Raw genomic sequence first — 23,148 nt, 5'->3', positions numbered from 1 at the left:
TTCAGTCCAAGACTGTTGCAGTGAGAACCAACATAAGATCTAAGCTACTGAATCCCCAAACAAGTAAACAACATTGACCACCCACATAATTAAACCTCATCTTATTCATATATCATCTCTCTAATGGATGGTTCAGAATGCAACAGTACAAAGCTCAATCCACAGAAGGCAGACTATTTGAATCAAGAAAAAACATCAATGCCCCACATGCATAGCGAGCAATTTATCAAAATTTATACACATATATAGACCCCACCATGGCATAGGATACTCATCCTCAACTCATTGTGCACCGAGTGTAGACTCCTCAAACCTATAATTGTTCCTAACCATGGCTCCTAATCTAAGTACCTTCGTCGCTAAAGCAGATGCACTTGTTCCATAAAAGCATGCCATGCACCATTAGGCTATCATCCAAGTCAAGTGCCTGTAGCGTATCCATTTTGCCGCAACATGTATCCCAATTGCCAAAGCTGCAATAAGCAATGGGATTGGCTGCCTTCGAACAGCAGGCACATCTTCAACCCCAGGTTTGCTTTCAAGTGACCTCCAATGCTGATTAATAGCAAGAGCCATATAGGAAAGCATCACAAGTCCCCTGACCCACAGCTCCCCGATAGCAACCAACAATGCTGCCACAGGCAAGGCTGCCGATACAACACCTCTCTTTCTAACAAAGCGCGAAAAACAGAACATACCTATGAGAAGCAACCAAAATATCACCTCTGGAAGCAATCCTTGAATAATCCCAAAGCCAACCAAACCAGCAAAAGTCAGAAGATAAGGCTGGCCACTGACAGAGTCTGGGACCACAGCTTCTGCAGTGGCAAGGACTGCTGATGTTAACAAGATGATAATAGTTAGCTCTCGTACTGGAGTAACTGCAACTATACTGAAATAGATTGACCGAAGAGTGTAGAGGACAGTCTCAATTTGCCAGATAATAGCAGTGATGAGATCACCAGCATAATGGAATATGAAAGCCAAGATCAACTGCGACATGTACTTTAGGAACTGAGGTATAGTAAGAACAAGTTTCTTCCAGTTTGTAAGTTCCCAGAGAACAGTTCGCCAAGCATAAACAAGAAATACAATGGCTGCAGATAAACAAGATAAAAACAAGTTATTTTGGGCCATGCCTGGTAAATCAAATTATTCCTCAACAAGGAAACATCACACATTAAAAAGAATTATCTTAGGAAAAGTGCCGTGAACCATGTCAGTTGAATCTCAAAAGAAACCTTAACAAATGATGACCAAATAACTATCACAACAAATGCTGCTTTGTGGTCAATGTAACATATCATGAAATTTGATTTATAAAATTATATATGTTGCAGACGAAAGGACAGTTCATAATCTGCATGACTTCCAAATGCATTACATGATGTGGAAACATTAATTGAATAATCATGAAATGCATGAGAAATAATAAACTATAATATTGTCAAGTTGCTTACGTCATTATCTTTTTTCGACGGTCCAACCGAAGTCACCATCTTGTCCTCCCCTCTTAATTTAGGACATTGAGGCTTAATGTGTCCCGGCTCATGACAATAGCGACAAATGATTTTTCTTTTGTCATATTCATTGTTATATCTCCCAAATGAGGTGGTTTATACGTACAAGAGTAGGTTTATGGCCTAGATATGGCCAACACGGCATCATCATCATTCTTTTGAGAATGCTTTTTCAACCTATTCTCCTCTATACTTGGCTCTTCTAGTGTCCACAATAGAGGAAACTTTTTCTCTATGCAAAAGAGCCGATTTAGTTGTCTCAAATTCGGACCTTAACCCATTGACAAATTGGTAGAAGTGCTTCATATCAATTTGTTGTTATCAAAACTCGATATCCTCAGGATAATGCCACTTTAGTTCAAGAAGAGCTAACTCTTCCCAAAGTTCAGAAAGGGCATTATAGTATTTTTTATTACTCATATCATCTTGCGTCATGGTACGAGACTTGTCTTGAATGTTGCACACATGTGCAATGTCTTTAAGAGAGTACATCTTAAGATAGTCCCAAGCATCGTTAGTGTGTTCAAATTTACCCATACTAGAACATTTTTTTATGTCAACGTTATTAATAAGCTAAAACATAATCTTGACATGCCCCATTCTTCATTCTTTTCACTTTTTCTCATAATCGGATATAATTGGTTTTTTCCCATCTATGAGAGACACTTCCTTCCTATGTCAAAGGGACTCGACCAACTGGGTGCCGCACCCATATCGACGCGACGCGACGCGGGTGCGACACTTGGTGTGGTCAACCTGACCCTGGGTGTGGTCAACGTACCTAGGGTCATTTATGTCCAACTTTTGAACTTATATATATATACATATATATATATATACATATATATATATACATATATATATATATATTTACCGCACCCCCGCACCCAAGTTTTTTGAAAGTGTCGCACCCCCGCTCCTGCACCCGCACCCGCACCCATGTGACATAGCTTCCTTCCCATTCTCAACTTTAGTGAGTATTAGTTTTGACTCCGGATCGGATCTATCAACTAACCCTCACGATCCTTTGTTCCATATATGGTGCTTCATAATAGAAGACTACATTACAAAATTACTATCATTATGTTTGATGGACATGACATAGACACTTTTCTTATCGTCCGTAGTTACAAAAGAGAATAGAGGAAAGTGAAATAGAGAAAGAAAAGTGACAAAGAGAGAGATAAAAGAGAAAAGGAAGGAGCATGTCCGCTTGAGCACCACCACAAACACTGCACCACAAGCACTTTGAGAGATGGTTCACAAACACCCGAATCAACATATCAAGCAACTCTTCGAGGAGGTGTACACGAACACGAGCACAAGAGCATGTAGTAGTCAATCACCAACACTCAAGAGCACTATGGCTCTGAAACCATGTAACGAAATGAGAGTCTTCACATAAACAAGAATGTCCACAAAAGTCCCAAAATGGACAAGCACAAAAGTGAACTACAAAGAGCTCACTCACAAAATCCACAAAGGGCTCTCACCAAAGAGACTCTCAATATAAAAAATTATAATTTTATTTAATTACCAAAAATGCAAGAAGCATTATTGAACAAAGGGGTTCACCCCCTATATATATACAAATGAGAGAGAGGAGTGAGAGAGTAAAGAAAGGAGAGAGGAGAGTTCATCTAGCCGTTGGACTAGATCCAACGGCTAGTTTGACTAGCCGATGGACCTAGTCCAATTGCTAGAATGACTAGCCGTTTGATTATAGCCTAATGGCTAGTCCTAGTCAACTTGAGTTGACTAAAATAAAACAAAAAGATAATTTACAATAAATGAAGAATAAAAAAGTATATATATTATATGTATACATATATATAAATATATGTATATACATATATTATAATATATATACAAAAATTACATATTTTAACATCCACTCCATGGACGAGTTGAGCCTGTTTGCTATTTCAAGGAGCTACAGGAAAGGGGTTTTCTTGGGACATCTAATCATTTGAAGAAAAAAAAATGGTAAAAATGTTCATTTATATACATAATCAAGAAGAGTTAAGGGTTAACCAAAGTTAACTGGACGTAGGCTGACAGAAGTGCTGATCTGAGAAACGTCCTTATAAGTTAGGCACCTATCTTAAAAGTTTGAAAATCCATGCAGTTAAACATAATTTTACCATAAATTAGGCCACCATATGTTAAAATTTCCCTATATTTTAACTACTTTGCCTTATGATAGCTGATGACAGCTTTTGCCTATTTTATCAACCCTATCTACTCAAGCATTTCTATCTTCTTCTTTTCTTATTTTCCTTTTTTCTCCTCCCTTCTTTAGAAAGTTGTCAGATATGACAGCACAATATAATCCTGGTCTGAACTCACCCAATTTTATCATTAGCTGGCTTTAAACCCAAGAAAAGCCCAGTTCACCACAAAAAGTTATTTACCCTGCCCACGATAATCCTGGCGCAAACCAAATTGGAACATACAAAGGCATAGACGAACACTAGAAGCTGAAAAACAAACAAAAAAAGAAAAAAATAACTTCCATAGTGTCCATTATAATTGGATGTCAAGGCAAGAATATGTTCACCTACATTTCTTTTCCCCGTGCCACATTAGAAATACTTCTAATAAGCTATACAAGAACAGATATTAAAAAAAAACCAATGATCCAATGAACCATAACAAAGAAATTACATACAAGAAAACATGAAAGTGGTTAGTGCATGAATATGATGTAACTTGGGCACACAGGCAAGAGAGCCAATGACAAAATTGATGGGTTGAGAGCAGAATATGATGAAAACATTAAGGACAACAACCAAAAGTTATTTCCAATCTCAGCCACCAAAGGAAGAGAATGAGAACATGCACAAAGACATGGTCATGATGTTAACAACTTCTACAATTCAAACCTGTTATACTCAAAATGATACATAGGAAAAGCATCTGGAAGACTAGTTGACAGTCTATCTGAGCAAAAGTGCAAATGGAGCAGAAGATTAGTCTATCTGAGCAAAAGTGCAAATGGAGCAGAAGATTACTGCAACCGCATGTACAGGTCATGCACATTTTAGATGTCATCTAAATGCCAAATATGTGCATATAACTATTATATACATCAATAGTGCATCCACAGCAAACAGATTTTGGTATTTTCTTTCCTTCTTTCTTTTCTTTTTCCATTACAAAAGATTGATCATAGTATTGTGAGGAAAGACGGTAAAAAATGTTTGAATTCAGATCCATTGATCATCGAAATTCCTTGTGTCAGTGATTCATTCACCTATTATGTTAGGTTGAAAAAGGGTAACTTTGAGAAGGATTCACTCTGTCATCTATGTCACATGGACACTCCATTTTGACTCGCGTATTGTGTTCCCTTGTATGCTAATCATATTGAAAACTTCATGAAAACGGCCATATCCACGTATCTGCAGCCGTATCCATGTGACAGTCTGTCATTTAAGTATGCTCAGGGTTGTCTGTTGTCAAATCTGTCCAAGAGCTTACATGGTATTAAGTCACTGTTCCAGTCAAGTAAACAATGAAGCTGATTTATGTATAGTATTGTATTTTAAGATTGAGAGAAACCTTGAAACAGTATAAAGGCATGAAAAGGACAGATTCAATTAGAGGCAGACCTCTTCATTCATGCAACCTATACAAGAAATGAAGAAATAAACTTACAAAAGTGAATCAAGTTTTTAGCTGCTAGCAAAAACTGCATATCGCCAACTTCATTTAATCAATAGAAAATTATATATATATATATATATATATATATATATATATATATATATATATATATATATATGAGATGTTGGAATCCTCATTAAGTAAAACCCATGGTGCAAAAAAGTGTGTAATTGCACTGGGCTGTATTTACAAGTACATAAACGCTGGTATGGATGCCAACAGCCACAAATCAGACCAAGCATGTAGTTTTTAAATAAATAACAAAATTGTGAAATTTGTTTGGGTAAAACATACCAATCAACCAAGGCCATCTAACAGGACGATCAGGAGCTTCCTCAGTTAAATGCCGGAACCTTTCTGGAAGTGTACTTGTCCTTCTTGCTTCTCTTTCTGCCTCATCAATGTAATCTGTCAAGTTATCCTCTTCATTTGCAGCATGAGTAGTAACTCTAGCCTTTCTGACAAAGGAGAACACTGAATAGGAAGAATAGGAGGAAGAGCCAAGGGGCAACCTGCGACCTCCAAAGCAGTTCAGCATCTGAATTCTATTATTTATTGTCCATCTCCTAGTAGGGAAAGCTCTTGAAGAATATGATCTATGGTCACGGGAATGAATGCTTGGTACAGTTCTTGGGGTTGCATTTGGGAAACAGAGAAAAGAAAGAGACATTATGATGGAAAGCAGAAGGCCACAATCAAATTTCTACATTACACAAAATATGCTGTTATGTAGATATCAATCATGCAGATGATTGGAGTTCAATATGATAAATAGAGTTTGAATACAATAACATGGTTTGATGGATGTGGCATATTTTATGTAGGAAAATCACATTCAGCTGGCATTCCCTGGAATGTTCTGCAAAAAAAGAAAAAAAAAACTCAGTAAGTCAATAGAGGAAAGAATCTGTTAGAGATTGTGCACTTTTCTAGCAAAAGGTAAGCATAAAAATTTTGATTTTTTACATAACTTTAAAACATCAACAATCAAAGATATGCAGTCGCAACAGTCATGCTATTTAGTCTCTTCACCTAATCGACATTAAAGATGCAAAGAATGTTTCGGCAACACAAGTCAGTACTCTTAAAACAGTTTGCACCAAAACTTTGACCAGAAAGGATATGGCTGAAAAGAGACTTACAAATAATCAAGTTTTCAAATAACTTGATAATACATTCATCGAATACGCTAGAACAAAAATAGCATATAAATGCTTCACAACACAAATGTAAAAGAGTGCATAAAAAGCACTTCAATCTGAATATAATTGAGAGGGAGAACCCTCTACAAAAAGTGAATTACAATGGGCACAAATGGCCTTATTTATAGATTACATGTTCTCTTGAAAGAGTTGTTGGGAATAGTTCCCAACAGCTCTTTGTCAACAGTCAAATATTGACTGTTGACTGTACATTGAGAGTTAGCAAGACTGTAAAGTGACAGTCATTATGACTCTTAAGAAAAAGACAAAAAAAATACAAAAAAGGAATAAAAAGAAATAAAACAAAAATACAGAAAAAAAATATTACAAAGATATACGTATATACTTTAAATATATATATATTTATATACATATATATGCATATACATATACGTACTCTTGTATTACGAAGAGTATGTATATACATATATATACATACATATATATATATATATATATATATATATTCAAGTATATACATACATATGTTATTTTCTAAGAGCCTTCCTCAAACTTATGGTGAGATCACCGAAAGTTTGTTAAGTAAAAAGTTGAATCTTGGTGAGCACAGTGCCTTGGTGAAGAAATCAACAAGTTAATATTCTGATGTCACATAGGGAAGATCAATAGTCTTCTTTAAATATTCTTCACGAACGAAATGGCAGTTCATCTCTATATGCTTAGTTCTTTCATGAAAAATATGATTTCGAGCAATGTATATAGAGCTCTTGTTGTCACAGCACAATCTTGTAGGATTTTGAAGATGAATTCCCATATCTGAAATTAGTTGCTTGAGTCACACGATTTCCATGGTAGTAGTCGTCATTGCTCTATATTCAGCTTCTGTAGATGATAAAGACACATTTTTATTGTTTCTTGCACCTCTATGAAATCAAGGATTCACCTAAAAACACACAAAAACCAGTTGTTGATCTCCTATTATTTGGATCCCCCCCCAATCAGCATCAGAGTATGCAATAAGATCTAAGGAGGAAGAAGATCTAAGGAGGAAGAAGAGGATAGAAAAACTCCCTTATTTATTGTGCCTCTAATGTATTTGATAATTCTCATGACTGCACTCATATGAGCTGAAGTTGGAGCGTGTTGAAATTGACTGGCTATATGTACAACATGAACTATGTCCGGTCTTGTAATACTTAAATACATAAGAGACCCCACGAGTTGTCTGAATGGAGTTGGATTGTCCAAAGGAACTCCATCGTTAGCTCGCATCTTCATTCCAACAGTCTCTGGAATGTCAACAACTTTATCATCTGATAGTCCTGACCTGTCAATAATATCTGAAGCAAACTTTGTTTGTGACAATATGTACCCTCTATTAGAGTATGATACTTCTATACCAAGAAAGTATGTTAGGAACCCAAAATCTGTCATTTCAAAAAAAAAATTCAAAAACTGTTTTACTTTCTTGATTCCTTCTTTGTCACTACCTGTAATCAACATATCATCAACATATAAAAGTAAAATTATAATACTTGTAGAAGAATTCTTGATAAATAAAGTTGTATCAATATAGCATAGTTTAAAACCATATCTTGTAATAACATAGTTAAAAGTATCAAACCAAGCTTTAGGTGCTTGTTTGAGGCCATACAATGTTTTTTTTAATTTAAGCACTTCAACTGAAGGGATTATCAATCCAGGTAGAACATCCATGTATACTTCCTCATTAAGATTCTCATTCAAAAAGGCATTTTTAATATCCATTTGAAATATATTCTAATTTTTAATAGCTGAAATAGCTACAAGCATTCGAACAATGGTCATCCTGGCAACAGGAGCAAAGGTTTCTTCGTAATCTACTCTGTATTCTTGAAAATATCCTTTGGCAACTAGCTTGGCTTTATGCTTTTCCAACGATCATCACTTTTGGTTTTTACCTTAAAAACCCATCTACAACCTATGGTCTTCTTTCCAATGGGTAAATTTAGAATTTTCCAAGTGTTAGCTTCTTTAAGAGCGTCTAATTCTATATGCATAGCTTTTATTCATTCAGGTAAATTTTTTGTTTCATTGTAACATGAGGGTTCAAAATATGAATGAATAGCTATAAGACATGCTCTATGTTTAGGAGAGAATGAGTCATAAGACACAAATTTATTTGGAACTCTTGAGGTTCATTCAGATCTACGAATAGTGGTTTGTTCCGAAGGAATTTCTAATGCTTTATGGTTACTTTGATTTACACTTTCATTGGGTGTGTTTTGATTTCTTCTAGTGTATACTATTGGTTCAACTGTTGTTCTATTCTCAATAGGGGATTCTAAATATTTTCATCATTAGACAATAGTTTAAATAAAAAAGAGTAATCAGAATTTATGTCTTGCGACATATTTTCTTCAAATCCACTTTCATTTTCAACAAAGTTAACATTCCTTGAGACGAAAAGTTTATTATTTTTTATATCATAACATTTAAATCCTTTTTGTATTTCAGAATAACCAATGAACGCACAGGAGATAGCCTTAGAAGATAGTTTATCTCCTTTATCATTTAAAACATAACATTTGCAACCAAAGATTCTCAGTCTTTGATAGTCATGTTGATATTTGAATAATTTTTCAAAAGGAATTTCATTGGCCTATTGAAGGCATCCTATTTATAAGATATATCGAGGTTAACGCAGCTTCAACCCAAAGGTTTTTAGGAACATTCTTAGCAATAAGGAGAGTCCTCGTAGTTTCCATAATATGTCTATGTTTTCTTTCTGAAATTGTGTTTTATTATGGAGTTCTAGGGCACAATCTTTGATGTAAAATTCCTTCGTTTTCTGAAAATTGTTTAAACTCATTTGACAAATATTCACCTCTAGAGTCAGTTCTGAGAATTTTGAGTTTACTTTCAAATTGATTTTTAATCATGTTATGGAACATTTTAAAGGTTGCAAACACATCAGATTTAAACTTAAGAAAGTAAATCCAACAATATCTAGTTAAGTCATCGATAAACACAACATAATAGAAGAATCCTCCTTTAGAAGCTACGGGAGCAGGACCCCACACATCCGAATGAACTAATTCAAAAGGCATCGAAGAGTAAAAAGTTCTTTGACCATAAGGCAAGGTTGTCATTTTTCCAAGTAAACATTCTTTACATTCAAAATTATCTTTACAAAGATTCTTGGTAATAGATACAAAATTTAATTTCCTTATATTTGGGTGTCCAAGTCTATGATGCCAAGTTCGTATATCTTTTGTTTGGGCAGTGTTACAAAATGATTCCTTTGGAATACAAAGAAAATCCATGTAATAGAGATCTCCTTGCCTAGAACCTTCCCCAATCAATTTCTCGGACTGGCGATCTTGCACCCAACATTTATTTGATGAGAAAATGATATCACATCCATGGTCCGAGATTTGAGAAACTAAAAGTAGGTTAAGATGAAGTTTTGGTATAAGTCTTATTTTTGGAATATGAAATTTGTTGTGTTTTGACAAATCATATTTCCAAGGCAGTGCCATCGGCAGTGGAAACAAATGATGTATTTGAATTAGGTTGACATTCAGATAAAATACACCTGTGTGGGGTCATATGAAATGAAGCTCCTGAATCAAGAAGCCAAGAGCACATACCAGGAGTAGAAGATGATGCAATGGCCGCTCCTGAGGTAGATCCTTTAAGCAATGGTTGCAATGCTTCTGTCAGTTGAGATAATGATTTGGTGAGGTCTTTGAGATTCAGAGTATCCTCGTCTTGTTTTGATGGTGCAACGACAACACGTTTTTCTTGAGGCCTATATTTGTATCTAGGACATTGAGGCCTAATATGATTGGGCTCATTATAGTTATGGCAAATGATTTTTTATTCTCCTCTATTCTTACTAAAATGAAGAGGTTTATATGGCTTGATATAATGTCCTGGTATGGATGCGGCAAGTGCGCAATCCTCTTCTTGTGTATTGCTAAAAGTAGCAAGTACACTAACATTCTTACCCATGTTTAGCCTAGTTTCTTCTCCACTAAGTTTAGTGAGAATCTCATGAATGGGAAGAGGTGATGAAGATGATAGCAAAGAGGCCCTTGTTTGTTCAAACTCGGGTCTCAAACCATATAGAAAAGCGAAGAGTCTATCTTCTTCAACTTGAACTCCTCGCATTTCTATACACTTCCCTTCCCATTTGGTTTCAAAATGAGCAAGTTGGGTCCAAATGGAGGATAACTCCATAAAATAATCTCTTACATTCTTATCTCCTTGTTTGATATTTCTAACTATTTCTTGGAGATAATACTTGTGAGCCATATCTTTTTCGGTAAACATACCTCTAAGATATTCCCATGCTTCATTAGCCTTTTTGTAACATAAAAGGTTTGAGGCAATTTTTGTCTCAACTCTACTTAGCATCCATGAAAGAATTTTGACATTTTTCATGTCCCATTCATCCAATTTTTTTTAGTATTCTTCCATAGCTTTATCCCTTTCTTCAAGACTAGTCTCCACACAATTTTCACCTAATGTAATTTTGGGAGTAGGTTAAAGAATAGTACCTCTTACGAAACCCCACAAACCTTGACCCTTTATGAATGTCTCCAAGTGTCCCGCCCAAATGTTATAGTTACTTCCTTTAAGTTTGAATGGCGGAATAAAGTTGGAGTTGCTTGTATTGTGTGGAAAAAATTCACCCATGATGAATCACAAAGAAAGAAGAGAGCCACCACCACGAACGAGAGCAAGCACGCTTTACGAAGCAACCCACCAATGCACGGTTGATCATAAACCAAGCTTTGATACCATGAAAAGAAACTTACAAATAATCAAGTTTTCAAATAACTTGATAATACATACATTCATCGAATACGCTAGAACAAAAATAGCATATAAATGCTTCACAACACAAATGTAAAAGAGTGCATAAAAAGCACTTCAATCTGAATATAATTGAGAGGGAGAACCCTCTACAAAAAGTGAATTACAATGGGTACAAATGGCCTTATTTATAGATTACATGTTCTCTTGAAAGAGTTGTTGGGAATAGTTCCCAACAGTTCTTTGTCAACAGTCAAATATTGACTGTTGTTTGTGTTAGAAAATGACATATATATGTATATACTTGAATATATATATATATATATACATACTTTTCGTAATACAAGAGTATGTATATGTATATATATATGTATATAACTATATATTTAAAGTATATACTTATATTCTTGTAATACTTTTTTATTTATTTATTTTTATAATTTTATTTCTTTCTTATTTTTTGTCTTTTTGTCAAACAGTCATAATTGACTAGAGCTGTTGGACTGTCAAAACAGCCAACAGACTTTTTGTCAGGTTCTGTCAAACAGTCAAAATGTTGACTGTTTGAATAGAGCTGTTGGGCTACTCCCAACGGCTCTAATTAGAGCTGTTGGGAGTAGCCCAACAGCTATCCCAACAGCTATTTTAATAGCTCCTCTCATGTAACCTCTCTATAAATAAGGGCATGCTGCCCATTGTAATTTATATACAAAGGTAGAGGGTTTTACCTCTCACATATTCAGATTCAAGTGCATTTATGCACTATTCTTATGTTTGTGTTGTGGAGCATTTTGTATGCTATTTTGGTTTACCATATTGGGTGAATGTATGTTTTGTCAAGTTGTTTGTAGACTTGATTGTGTGAAAGACTCTTTACATGGTATCAGAGCTTGGTGTATGATCAACCGTGCATTGGTGAGCTGCCTCGTAAAGCGTGCCTTCTTTCTTTCGTGATTGGTGGTTCCTTTTTTTTCTTTGGATTCATCATGGGTGAATTTTTTCCGCACAATACAAGCAACTCCAACTTCATTCCGCCATTCAAACTTGAAGGAAGCAACTATAACATTTGGGCGGGACACTTGGAGACATTCATCAAGGGTCAAGGTTTGTGGGGATTTGTAAGAAGTACTATTCTTGAACCCACTCCCAAAATTACATTAGGTGAAAATGACGTTGAGACTAGACTTGAAGAAAAAAACAAAGCCATGGAAGAATACTACAAAAAATTAGATGAATGGGAAATGAAAAATGCCAAAATTCTTTCATGGATGCTTAGTGGAGTTGAGACAAAAATTGCCTCAAACCTTTTGTGTTACAAAAAGGCAAATGAAGCATGGGAATATCTTAGAGGTATGTTTACCGAAAAAGATATGGCTCACAAGTATTATCTCCAAGAAAAAGTTAGAAACATTAAACAAGGAGATAAGAATATATGAGATTATTTTATGGAGTTATCTTCCATTTGAACCCAACTTGCCCAATTTGAACCCAAATGGGAAGGAAAGTATATAGAAATGCGGAGAGTTCAAGTTGAAGAAGAGAGACTTTTCGCTTTTCTCTATGGTTTGAGACCCGAGTTTGAACAAACAAGGGCCTCCTTGCTATCATCTTCATCACCTCCTCCTATTCATGAGATTCTCACTAAACTTAGTGGAGAAGAGACTAGGCTAAACATGAGTAAAAATGTTAGTGTGCTTGCTACTTCTAGCAATGGTCAAGAAGAGTATTGCGCACTTGCCGCATCAAAACCAGGACACTATATCAAGCCATATAAACCTCCTCATTTTAATAAGAATCGAGGAGAATCAAAAATCATTTGCCATAATTGTAATGAGCCCGGTCATATTAGGCCTCAATGTCCTAGATACAAATATAGGCCTCAAGAAAAGCGTGTTGCGACTGCACCATCAAAACAAGATGAAGATACTTTGAATCTCAAAGACCTCACCAAATCATTATCTCAACTGACGGAGGCATTACAACCACTGCTTAAAGGATCTACCTCAGGAGCGGCCATTGCAACCTCTTCTACTCCCGGTATGTGCTCTTGGTTTCTTGATTCAGGAGCTTCTTTTCATATGACCCCACATAAATCTATATTATCCGAATGTCAACCTAATTCAAATGCATCATTTGTTTCCACTGCCGATGGTACTGCCTTGGAAATAGAGGGTGTTGGAATTTTTAAAAATGATTTGTCAAAACATATGGTTGACATCAAGAAGGGCAGTTGGCCCAGATGGTATACCTATCGAGGCTTGGAAATGCTTGGGAGAGAAAGGTTTAGAATGGTTGACAAATCTTTTTAACTTGATTTGGCGAACAAATAAGATGCCTAATGAGTGGAGGAAGAGTACTTTGGTGCCTTTATATAAGAATAAGGGTGATATACAAGATTGCACAAACTATCGTGGTATAAAACTCATGAGTCATACTATGAAACTTTGGGAGAGGGTGATTGAGTCTAGGTTGAGGAAGGTTGTCATGATATCGGAGAATCAATTTGGTTTTATGCCTGGAAGATCAACTATGGAAGCTATACATCTTCTTAGACAACTTATTGAAAGATATAGAGAAAGGAACAAAGATTTGCATATGGTTTTTATTGATTTAGAGAAGGCATACGATAGAGTACCTAGGGACGTTCTCTGGTGGACAATGATGAAGAAAGGTGTTTCTCTCAAGTACATTAGTATAATTAAAGATATGTATGAAGGAGTAGTAACCAATGTCCGCACTTGTGGAGGGGTGACAACCAATTTTCCGATAACGGTTGGGTTACATCAAGGATCTGCTTTAAGCCCTTTCCTATTTGCGATAGTGATGGATGAGCTTACGAGATCAATTCAAGAAAATGTACCGTGGTGTATGTTGTTTGCTGGTGATATTGTTTTGATTGATGAGTCTAGAGCTGGGGTTAATGCTAAGTTAGAATTATGGAGACAGACATTGGAAGCTAGAGGTTTTAAGTTGAGTAAGAGTAAGACTGAATATATGGAATGTCGGTTTAGTAAGCAACGAAGTAGTGATGGGAGTGTAGTGAAGCTTGGTGAGCAAGATATACCGGTGAATGATTATTTCAAATATTTGGGATCCATCATTCAAAAGTATGGAGAAATTGATGGAGATGTAAATCATAGGATAAAGGTTGGGTGGATGAAATGGAAAAGTGCTACTGGAGTGCTGTGCGATCGTAGAATGCCATTGCGGTTGAAGGGAAAGTTTTATAGGACGACTATTAGACCCGCTTTACTATATGGTACGGAATGTTGGGCTGCCAAGAGACATCATATTCAAAAAATGAGTGTAGCTGAGATGCGGATGCTTAGATGGATGTGTGGAAATACAATAAAAGATAAGATTCGGAACGAAGAGATACGTAAGAAGGTAGGTGTTGCACCCATTGAAAATAAGATGCGAGAGAATCGTTTACGGTGGTTTGGACATATTCGGCGAAGGCCTAATGATGCTCCAGTTAGAAGGTTGGAGAAATGGGAAAATATATTAGTTAAAAGAGGTCGGGGTAGGCCTAGGAAGACTTGGATGGAGATGATAGGAAAGGATATGAATGCTTTGAACCTCACCGAGGACATGGCGTTGGATAGAAATGATTGGAGGAAAAGGATTCATGTGGAAGACCCAAAATGAATTTCTTTTTTGGTTCATATCGCTGACCCCAATTGTTTTGGGATGAAGGCGTAGTTGTTGTTGTTGTTGTATTTGTCAAAACATAACAACTTTTATATTCCGAAAATAAGACTTATACCAAAACTTCATCTTAATCTACTTTCTGTTTCTCAAATCTCGGATCATGGATGTGATGTCATTTTCTCATCAAGTAAATGTTGGGTGCAGGATCGCCAGTCCGGAAAATTGATTGGGGAAGGTTCTAGGCAAGGAGATCTCTATTATATGGATTTCCTTTGTATTCCAAAGGAATCATTTTGCAACACTGCCCAAACAAAAGACATACGGACTTGGCATCATAGACTTGGGCATCCAAATATAAGAAAATTAAATTTTGTACCTATTACCAAGAATCTTTGTAAAGATAATTTTGAATGCAAAGAATGTTTACTTGGTAAAATGAAAGTCTTGCCTTATGGTCAAAGAACTTTTTACTCCTCAATGCCTTTTGAATTAGTTCATTCGGATGTATGGGGTCCTGCTCCTGTAGCCTCTAAAGGCGGATTATCCTACTATGTTGTGTTTATTGATGACTTCACTAGATATTGTTGGATTTACTTTCTTAAGTATAAATCAGATGTATTTGCAACCTTCAAAACATCCCATAACATGATTAAAAAGCAATTTGAAAGTAAACTCAAAATTCTCAGAACTGACTCTGGAGGAGAATACTTGTCAAATGAGTTTAAACAATTTTTAGAAAATGAAGGAATTTTACATCAAAGATCATGTCCTAGAACCCCACAACAAAATGGAGTTTCAGAAAGGAAACACAGACATATTATGGAAACTACAAGAACTCTTCTTATTGCTAAAAATGTTCCAAAAAATCTTTGGGCTGAAGCTGCATTAACCTCAGTATATCTTATAAATAGGATGCCTTCCAAAACTTTATCTAATGAAATTCCTTTTGAAAAATTATTCAAATATCAACCTGACTATCAAAGACTGAGAATCTTTGGTTGCAAATGTTATGTTTTGAATGATAAAGGAGATAAACTATCTTCTAAAGCTATTTCCTGTGCGTTCATTGGTTATTCAGAAACACAAAAAGGATTTAAATGTTATGATACCAAAAATGATAAACTTCTCATTTCAAGGAATGTTAATTTTGTTGAAAATGAAAGTGGATTTGAAGAAAACATGTCGGAAGACATAAACTCTGATTATTCTTTCTTGTTAAAACTATTGTCTAATGATGAAAATATTTGTGTAGAACCTCTTATTGAAAATAGAACAATAGTTGAACCAATAGTATACACTAGAAGAAATCGAAATGCATTCAATGAAGGTGTAAATCAAAGTAATCATGAAGCATCAGAAATTCCTTCAGAACAAACCACTATTCGTAGATCAGAACGAACCTCAAGAATCCCAAATAAATGTGTCTTATGATTCATTCTCTCCTAAACATAGAGCATGTCTTATAGCTATCCACTCATATTTTGAACCCTCATGTTACAATGAAGCAAAAAATTTACCTGAATGGATAAAAGCTATGCACATAGAATTAGAAGCTCTTAAAGATGCTAATACTTGGGAAATTCTGGATTTACCTATAGGAAAAAAGACAATAGGTTGTAGATGGGTTTTTAAAGTAAAAACCAAAAGTGATGGATCCTTGGAAAGGCATAAAGCCAGATTAGTTGCCAAAGGATATTCTCAAGAATACGGAGTAGATTACGAAGAAACTTTTGCTCCTGTTGCCAGGATGACCACTGTTCGAATGCTTGTAGCTATTTCAGCTATTAAAAATTGGAATATATTTCAAATGGATGTTAAAAATGCATTTTTAAATGGGAATCTCAATGAGGAAGTATATATGGATATTCCACCTGGATTAATAATTCCTTCAGGTAAAGTGCTTAAATTAAAAAAGGCATTATATGGCCTCAAACAAGCACCTAAAGCTTGGTTTGATACTTTTAACAATGTTATTACAAGGTATGGTTTTAAACCATGCTATACTGATACAGCTTTGTTTATCAAGAACTCTTCTGCTGGTATTATAATTTTACTTTTATATGTTGATGATATGTTAATTACAGGTAGTGACAAGGAGGGAATCAAGAAAGTAAAACAATTTTTGAAAAATTCTTTTGAAATGACAGATCTTGGGTTTCTAACATACTTTCTTAGTATAGAAGTTTCATACTCTAACCGAGGATACATATTGTCACAAACAAAGTTTACTTCAGATATTATTGACAGGTCAGGACTTTCAGATGATAAAGTTGTTGATACTCCAGAGATTGTTGGAATGAAAATGCGAGCCGATGATGGAGTTCCTTTGGACAATCCAACTCCCTTCAGACAGCTAGTGGGATCTCTTATGTATTTAAGTATTACAAGACCAGACATAGCCCATGCTGTACATATAGCCAGTCAATTTCAACATGCTCCAACATCAGCTCATATGAGTGCAGTCATGAGAATTATTAAATACATCAGAGGCACTATAAATAAGGGAGTCTTTTTGTCCTCTTCTTCCTCCTTAGATCTTATTGCATATTCTGATGCTGATTGGGGAGGAGATCCAAATAACAGGCGCTCAACAACTGGTTTTTGTATATTTCTAGGTGAATCTTTGATTTCATGGAGGTGCAAGAAACAACAAAAGGTGTCATTATCATCTACAGAAGCTGAATATAGAGCAATGGCAACTACTACTATGGAAGTCGTGTGGCTCAAACAACTGATTTCAGATATGGGGATTCACCTTCAGAATCCTACAAGATTGTGCTGTGACAATAAGAGTTCGATATACATTGCTCGAAATCATACATTTCATGAAAGAACTAAGCATATAGAGATGGATTGCCATTTTGTTCGTGAAGAATATTTGAAGAAGACTATTGATTTTCCCTATGTGACATCAGAATATCAACTTGCTGACTTCTTCACCAAGGCACTATGCTCACCAAGATTCAACTTTTTACTTGACAAACTTTCGGTGATTTCACCATAAGTTTGAGGGAGACTGTTAGAAAATGACATATATATGTATATACTTGAATATATATATATATATATATATATATATATATATATTTATATATATATATATACATACTTTTCGTAATACAAGAGTATGTATATGTATATATATATGTATATAACTATATATTTAAAGTATATACTTATATTCTTGTAATATTTTTTTATTTTTGTAATTTTATTTCTTTCTTATTTTTTGTCTTTTTGTCAAACAGTCATAATTGACTAGAGCTGTTGGACTGTCAAAACAGCCAACAGCCTTTTTGTCAGGTTCTGTCAAACAGTCAAAATGTTGACTGTTTGAATAGAGTTGTTGGGCTACTCCCAACGGCTCTAATTAGAGCTGTTGGGAGTAGCCCAAAATCCCAACAGCTATTTTAATAGCTCCTCTCATGTAACCTCTCTATAAATAAGGGCATGCTGCCCATTGTAATTTATATACAAAGGTAGAGGGTTTTACCCATGGTTGCCAGTTGAGGAAGCGGGAGCGGGAAGCGAGGCACTTTCAAAATTTTAGGAAGCGGGGAAGCGGGGGACCACTTAGGAGCGATTCGGGAAGTGTCTCGGAAGCGACCTAGGAAGCGTCTCGGAAGCGAGGGGGAAGCGAAAAAAATAAAAATAAAAAATAAAAAATACAAAAAAAATGAAAAAAACAGGGGAAGCGTGGGGGAAGCGAGGGGGAAGCGCGCTTCCCATTAAAGGGAAGCGCGTCCCCCATTAAAGGGAAACGCGTCCCCCATTAAAGGGAAGCGCGCTTCCCAAAAAAGGGGGACGCGTTTCCCAAAAAAGGGGGACGCTTCCCCCCACGCTTCGGAAGCGCGACGTTCCGCGCTTCGGGGAAGCGCGCTTCCGAAGCGCGCTTCCCCTTTTAGCTAGGCGCTTCCGGTAACTCTGGTTTTACCTCTCACATATTCAGATTCAAGTGCATTTATGCACTATTCTTATGTTTGTGTTGTGGAGCATTTTGTATGCTATTTTGGTTTACCATATTGGGTGAATGTATGTTTTGTCAAGTTGTTTGTAGACTTGATTGTGTGAAAGACTCTTTACAGTTTGTACATTGACAGTCATCCAGATTGTACAGTGACAGTCATTATGACGGTTAAGAAAAAGACAAAAAAGAATACAAAAAAGGAATAAAAATAAATAAAACAAAAATACAGAAAAATAAATATTACAAAGATATACATACATACTTTAAATATATATATTTATATACACACACATATATATATATACATATACATATACGTACTCTTGTATTACGAAGAGTATGAATATATATATATATATATTCAAGTATATACATATATATGTTATTTTCTAACAATGGCATGTATTGGTTCCTAGTCTTTTAGTGAAGAAGAAACTGCTCTTCAGGGCTCATGAATCTTCAAGTTGGTCCAACTCTTAATAGGATTCAAGCTAAAGTCAGGTGCTACAGACACAAAAATGGATGTGAATCAAGCATGCATACTTTACACATCAAGGAATTGAAGAACGTGTAAAAGAAACAATTAAGTCTAACATGGGTTTTCCTGATGGACCTGAACTCAGGTTAACCTATAGCTGATGCAACCCAAGGCAGAAAGAGGCCTCCTAGTTTGGAGGGAAACCCCAAGTTATCTTCCCTCTCAGTTGCCAAATTGCATGTTATGCCAATTCTACTCAAAATTTAATTCAAGACCAATGATCTCCTAGTGGATGTCCAGAATCTCTGAGAAACACAAAATCAATCCAACTTCTTCGAACTCAGAATATGAATGGTTACTGGATCAACATAAGGAATCACACAGTACAGTTCTGTCCACAACTGTCTAGAAAGGTGCAGGGCTCGTCATGTTTTATGATAAGCATACAAGTGGTCCAGCTTATACAGAGGGGTTTAGAGAGCTTTAAGGGACTCTGCCTGTGTGTGTGTGTGTGTGTGTGTGTGTTATATTAAATTTGAGAAAAAGAATACATTTGATATACATAGTATGCATAAGATCAAAACATAATTCATGGTATAAAAAATATGAATCCGCATAGAAGAAACCAGCAATACCAGTGTTGACAGTATTATTAAGGTCATTCTGATATATCTGTTCGCACAGTTCTAGAACATCTCAACAATCTTTCTATTTATATTATGTAAGATTTGATAATTCCTTGAGAAAACGCATACATCTACTACATAATCACTCATCCACAGACAAATGTGATGAGTTTATTTCCTCTCTCACATTAAGAGAAAATTGTGACTCTTCCTTCCCTACCAATCTCTTCCCCCCAATCCCCACTTCCCTTCCCCAAAAAAAGAAGGCATCACTTTGTATCCACCACTGGAAATAGAATCATTCAAATGCCACATCAAATACACTACTTCATTGATGCATCAGTCTAAATCCTCTCTCCTAATTGACTTTAAAGATCAAATCCAAATTCAATCCCTATATCCATCATCACCTATTACGTATATACAAACTGAGCAACTTCCAATGCAGTTATTCAAGAGAAAATGGGATACCGTGGAATATAGTGTTCTGGACTACAACAAAGTACCCCAGCTTATCCCAATTAGCGGGTGAATCCACAACACCCTCTTGGAGGTACTTGGATGCATTATTTATCTGGATAAATGAGATAAATCTTGGAAATTGTATTAGATGACAAATAGGGTGGTCTAAATACCAAGTGAACACATGACAAACTCAAGTAAAAGGGATAAATATGAAAGAAAAAAAAAACAGAAAATAACAGTGACCAATATGCAACAATGAAACAGAAAACCCATTACCACTACAATAAAAGATGGAAACGGGAAAAGCGAGAAAATGAGAAAAAGGAGGAAAAAATCGTTTGCTTCTTCGTTTTCATGATTAGGGTAACAAGGAAAAAGGATCAAAATACTGGGAAAACAAAAAGAGGAAAAAAAATGTATATTGAAAAACCAATTAATAGAGAAGAATGGTGATTTGGGACCAAGTCCAAAACCTAATAAATCACAACAAAACACTAAACCCATCTGCTAAACCCCTCCAAAAATCCCAAACTCGAAGCGATTGACTGGAACAAAGCACCAGAATTACAATAATCTATAAAGAAAAAACGTGATTAACACAAACAACGCAAGGTTTTGAGTACGCCATCAATACCTTCGTGAAGCGCCGAGAGAGAGAGAGAGAGAAAAAGCTGAAGAAGATTGGGCATCTTAGTGGGTCGGGTCTGACCCAAGCCCCGATCTATGAGACCCGGAGGCTGAAGCAAGGGGACAGTCAGAAAAAGGAGAAATTGTTTTTTAATATACAAGGTAGCTCTTTTTGGTTGGATTGGAGGAGGAAAAGAGGTAAAAGAGTTTAGTCCCATATCGAAGCGATGAAAGGGAGATAGGGGTAGCGAGTATCTATAAAAATCAATGAAGGTGGGGTATCAAAGCATACTTACCTGGACGGGGTGTATCGGCGAACAAGAAGGCCGATGGCCTAGGGAGGCGGCCTCCATTGCACTTTGGATGAGCGTCTCTCTACCATCTCCCCAAGTGGGAGAGTGGACGTCATAATTTGTGTTCGAGGGGAAACGCGTTCGCGCGGCCCCCGTCAATTTTTAATCTTTAAATATTTTCGTCTCGGTTTGTTTCATCTTCTCTCAGAAGCATCTTTCCTTTGAAATAAAGTGCTTTCTCAGGTGTGAACCCATTTTTGACATAGCTTTTTATTACTTATTGCCAAGGTCCAACCATATATTTCTCCTTTTTCATAGGAATATTTCTCATGTAATAAGGTAGAGCCTCTTTCATAGGAAACAAACGTCTTTCCATTTCGAGGAGGTGTGAGCCCATTTTGACATACTTTTTAGTTTTGAACTTGCAACTTCCCAAACACAAACATTAACTGCTCCTACCAGACAAGCTGTAATAGCTTTTTAGCATTTTTTTTTTATAAGCAAGTTGAGGTTAGGCGGACGCCGCGGACCCCTACCGGAATAACAGCCGCGCCTTCGGCTTGACAGACGACCCTGCTTACCACATGAGATACCATCAGTGTGACATATCGTGAGATTTATGAAAATCTCGCGAGAAATTGCCTGAAAGTTTAAAACGGCAATTTCTCACAAAATATCACGATATTTATGAAAAAACATAAATACCGTGATTTAAACACGATATTTATATTTTAAACGCTATTTATCATGAAAAAAATCATGTATTTTTATTTTTAAATAATTTTTATTAATATTTTTTAAATTAATTTTTTAATTGCCAAGATTTTTCCGAAAAAAATGCAAGATTTATGGATTTTTTTCAATTTCTCACAAGTTTTTTAAAAACTAGAAATTGCCTATAAAAATGTTTGTCACTACATCGTTGGTAACTTTTTTAGCATTTATTGTGAAGGTTCCACCATATATTTCTCATAAACATATAAGAAAAAGGCAACCGCCGATCTTTTAAACTTTAAATATCTTCTTCTCTAAAGAATTCGTTCAAGCATCAAACTTGTAAAGCAGGCTCGGCAAGCTGGGTACTCGGATAGTAAGAAATATATATATTTTAAATATACTTTACATGCATTATTTTGTAATACTATTTCTTCCAGCTACAAGCCAATTTCTTCTATAAACAAGCTCATGTAACATTGGCTCACCCACCGTTGTTCTTCACCGGTGACAGGACCCCGCCGCTGCCTCACTCAGCCGCCTTGTGCCCTCTTGATCCTGGCCCTCCCTCCGGCGGCCCAGACCCCTCCCGCACGCCGATGCACGTGAGCGCCACCGAGCCCGCCTGGGCTTTTTGGTGACAAATTAAATTCTTTAAATTTTCTTGCATTTTCATAAATAAGACATTACTGATAAAATTAAATTAAAAAAAATAAAGATCCAAACAAAGAATTCTACCCGACCTGACTCGAACTTGAATTCCCTGGTAAGGGCATGGAAAATGGCGACGCTAATAATATTGAGTCAACCCAAACCTGATCCCAGCAATATGCGGGTTGAGTTTTGGGTCATAATTTTTGTTGGGTACCTCATATCCAGGTTTTATGTTGGGTAGTCCACCTGACCAAAGTAATATATATATATATATATATATATATATATATATATATATATATATATATATATATATATATATATATATATATATATATATATATATATATATATATATATATATAACAATAAATTTATAAATTTACGCCGGTCTTAGTTTGGGATTCTATTTTTGTAACCCGACAAAACATGAACTCTATTATTGACAGCAGTGCCCTTCGTCCTCCTAAATCTAGCATGAACACCAAGAGGGTTCATTTGATTAGTGGAACTCATCC

The 23,148-nt window shown here is 35.8% G+C and overlaps 1 protein-coding gene and 1 non-coding gene across 2 annotated transcripts; one reads left to right on the top strand and one right to left on the bottom strand.

Annotated features, from left to right (window-relative positions):
* LOC149822967 (uncharacterized) lies at window positions 1-21,342 on the bottom strand. Its single transcript, XM_089981341.1, has 3 exons — window positions 21,266-21,342; window positions 5,484-6,048; window positions 1-1,097 (listed from the first exon to the last, which is right to left on the bottom strand). Exons 2-3 carry the CDS (start codon window positions 5,857-5,859, stop codon window positions 403-405), a joined length of 1,071 nt encoding a protein of 356 aa, XP_089837467.1. The 5' UTR covers window positions 5,860-6,048; window positions 21,266-21,342; the 3' UTR covers window positions 1-402.
* LOC149822966 (U1 spliceosomal RNA) lies at window positions 21,258-21,418 on the top strand. The gene has a single exon (XR_016426293.1). It is a non-coding gene; the product is annotated as a U1 spliceosomal RNA (small nuclear RNA).
* The last annotated feature ends 1,730 nt before the right edge of the window (window positions 21,419-23,148 follow it).

Source organism: Nuphar pumila, chromosome 11, assembly GCF_984573655.1.
Source record: "Nuphar pumila chromosome 11, dmNupPumi1.hap1.1, whole genome shotgun sequence".
Lineage (NCBI taxonomy): Eukaryota > Viridiplantae > Streptophyta > Magnoliopsida > Nymphaeales > Nymphaeaceae > Nuphar > Nuphar pumila.
This window is presented reverse-complemented; position numbering and strand designations above follow the sequence as displayed.